At 27.9% G+C, this 1,807-nt stretch overlaps 1 protein-coding gene across 1 annotated transcript in view; it reads left to right on the top strand.

Annotated features, from left to right (window-relative positions):
• Positions 1 to 54, top strand: part of LOC117171076 — a 780-nt gene extending 726 nt beyond the window's left edge. Inside the window, exon 2 of the mRNA XM_033358125.1 lies at positions 12 to 54. Within this exon, the coding sequence (XP_033214016.1) occupies positions 12 to 54 (43 nt within the window). The remainder of the gene's footprint in view (positions 1 to 11) is intronic.
• Positions 55 to 1,807: the final 1,753 nt, after the last annotated feature.

Genomic DNA, 1,807 nt, shown 5'->3' with positions numbered 1-1,807 from the left:
ATTATTTTCAGTGATATTAGCTCTCCGAGAAGATGCGATGCTGTGTTTCACTGAAAGCATATGACGAATTATCAATCGAAGCATGTAACACGTGGGATTGGGGTTGAAGCCTCCTCTTCCTCGGAATCGTGCAAAGAGCATCTCTATGGAATCTGTCGTGCACAGCCTTGTGCACAATTGAAAACTTGGCAGTTTCCAAGAGACATCATCGTACAGTTCCAAAAGACCGCGAATTGTCATTTCTAAACCATTAAAGCAAGGCAAGGTTTCCATGCAACCATTTTTAACCAGGACTTTTAAAGTTGGAGCTCACGACAGAAGATCTTCTAAAACCGCTCTGGATTCTACATTTTCAGTAGACAAGGCACTCTTTAACGGATTTATATCTCGAGTTTTATTGCTTTCGGCGGCATCAGTTAAACGATTAATTACTAAAATGCATTCTGCTGATTCTAATTATTCGACAACTTGCCTCTTTGATCTGCATCCCAGGTAGCTTTCATATCAGAAAGATATAAGACTTTTACATTCTTGAGTTGTGAAATCTTGGAGTTGTGAAATCCTGAGCACGAAAATGGCTGCCGCAAATCATCGTCCTCCATCGGACCGCAGATGGATTACTTCCTAAAAATTAAATTTTAACCATAATTTCAATCATATAACACAAATCAATTTATTTAATTAATGATTTTATTATGACAATTAATTTTATTATTAGACAATTTTATATTTCAAAATGTTTTAAGAGATTTAAAAAATATGCAAAATAATTCAGGATTTTTAATTTTTGAAATAGAAAAGTTGTAATTCCTTGTATAATTTTAAGACATATTTTTAATAAAATTCCTTAAAGTCCCTTTAACATCCTTCAAAATCTTGGTAGTGGTAAAGTCCCTTAAAATTACTTTAAAACCCACGAAATCTAAATGCTAAAAAAAGATGACATTATACACATATTACCTAATGAGTAAAATAATTTTTCTGTCTAATCGTTTTGACAACCAAAATAATCTGAAGGTAGTTTTCAAATTCGGCACATTTACAGAATTTGCGCTATTTCCAAACCGAAAAGATGATTTTTCAACCAGGGACATTAAATTTCTCTGAAAAGATCCCATTTTTTTAAATATTTGAACAGAAAAATTTTCACGTAAAAAATTAATTTTTAATAAAAAAAAAATTTTCAACGAAAGAGATGAATTTTTAACAACAACAATTTAATTTCCTGCTAAAATAGTTATTTTCTTAATAAAATGATGAATCTTCAATCAAAGAAATGAATTTTTAACCAAAAATAGAATAGTTACATTTTCATTAAAAATACAATTTTCAACAAAATAGATAAATGTTTAACCAAATAGATTAATTTTAAATCAAGATGATATAATTTCCCTAAAAAATATTTGTTATAGACAAAACATGTGATAGTTGAATTTTCAGAAAAAAGTTCATTTTCGATAATAAAAAAACTATTTTTCAATCTGAGATGAATTTTCAACAGAAAAAATATTTTTAATTTAGGAAGATGAATTTTCTGCCAAAAATTAATCTTTTTGGCAGAAAATTAATTTTCCTGAGTTAACAATATTTTCACTTTTTTCTGTTTGAAAATTCATCTCTTAGATTGGAAAATAGGTTTTTTCTATAGAAAATTAATTTTTTCGACTTAAAAGTTAACGATATCATTTTTAGTCTGAAACAGAGATTTCTTTTAGAGAAATTATATCATCTTGGTTTAAAATTAATCTTTTTAGTTAATAATTATTTTTTTATTAAACAAGACTTTTTTCAATTGAAAATTAAAATG

The sequence above is a fragment of the Belonocnema kinseyi genome, chromosome 4, assembly GCF_010883055.1.
Source record: "Belonocnema kinseyi isolate 2016_QV_RU_SX_M_011 chromosome 4, B_treatae_v1, whole genome shotgun sequence".
Lineage (NCBI taxonomy): Eukaryota > Metazoa > Arthropoda > Insecta > Hymenoptera > Cynipidae > Belonocnema > Belonocnema kinseyi.
This window is presented reverse-complemented; position numbering and strand designations above follow the sequence as displayed.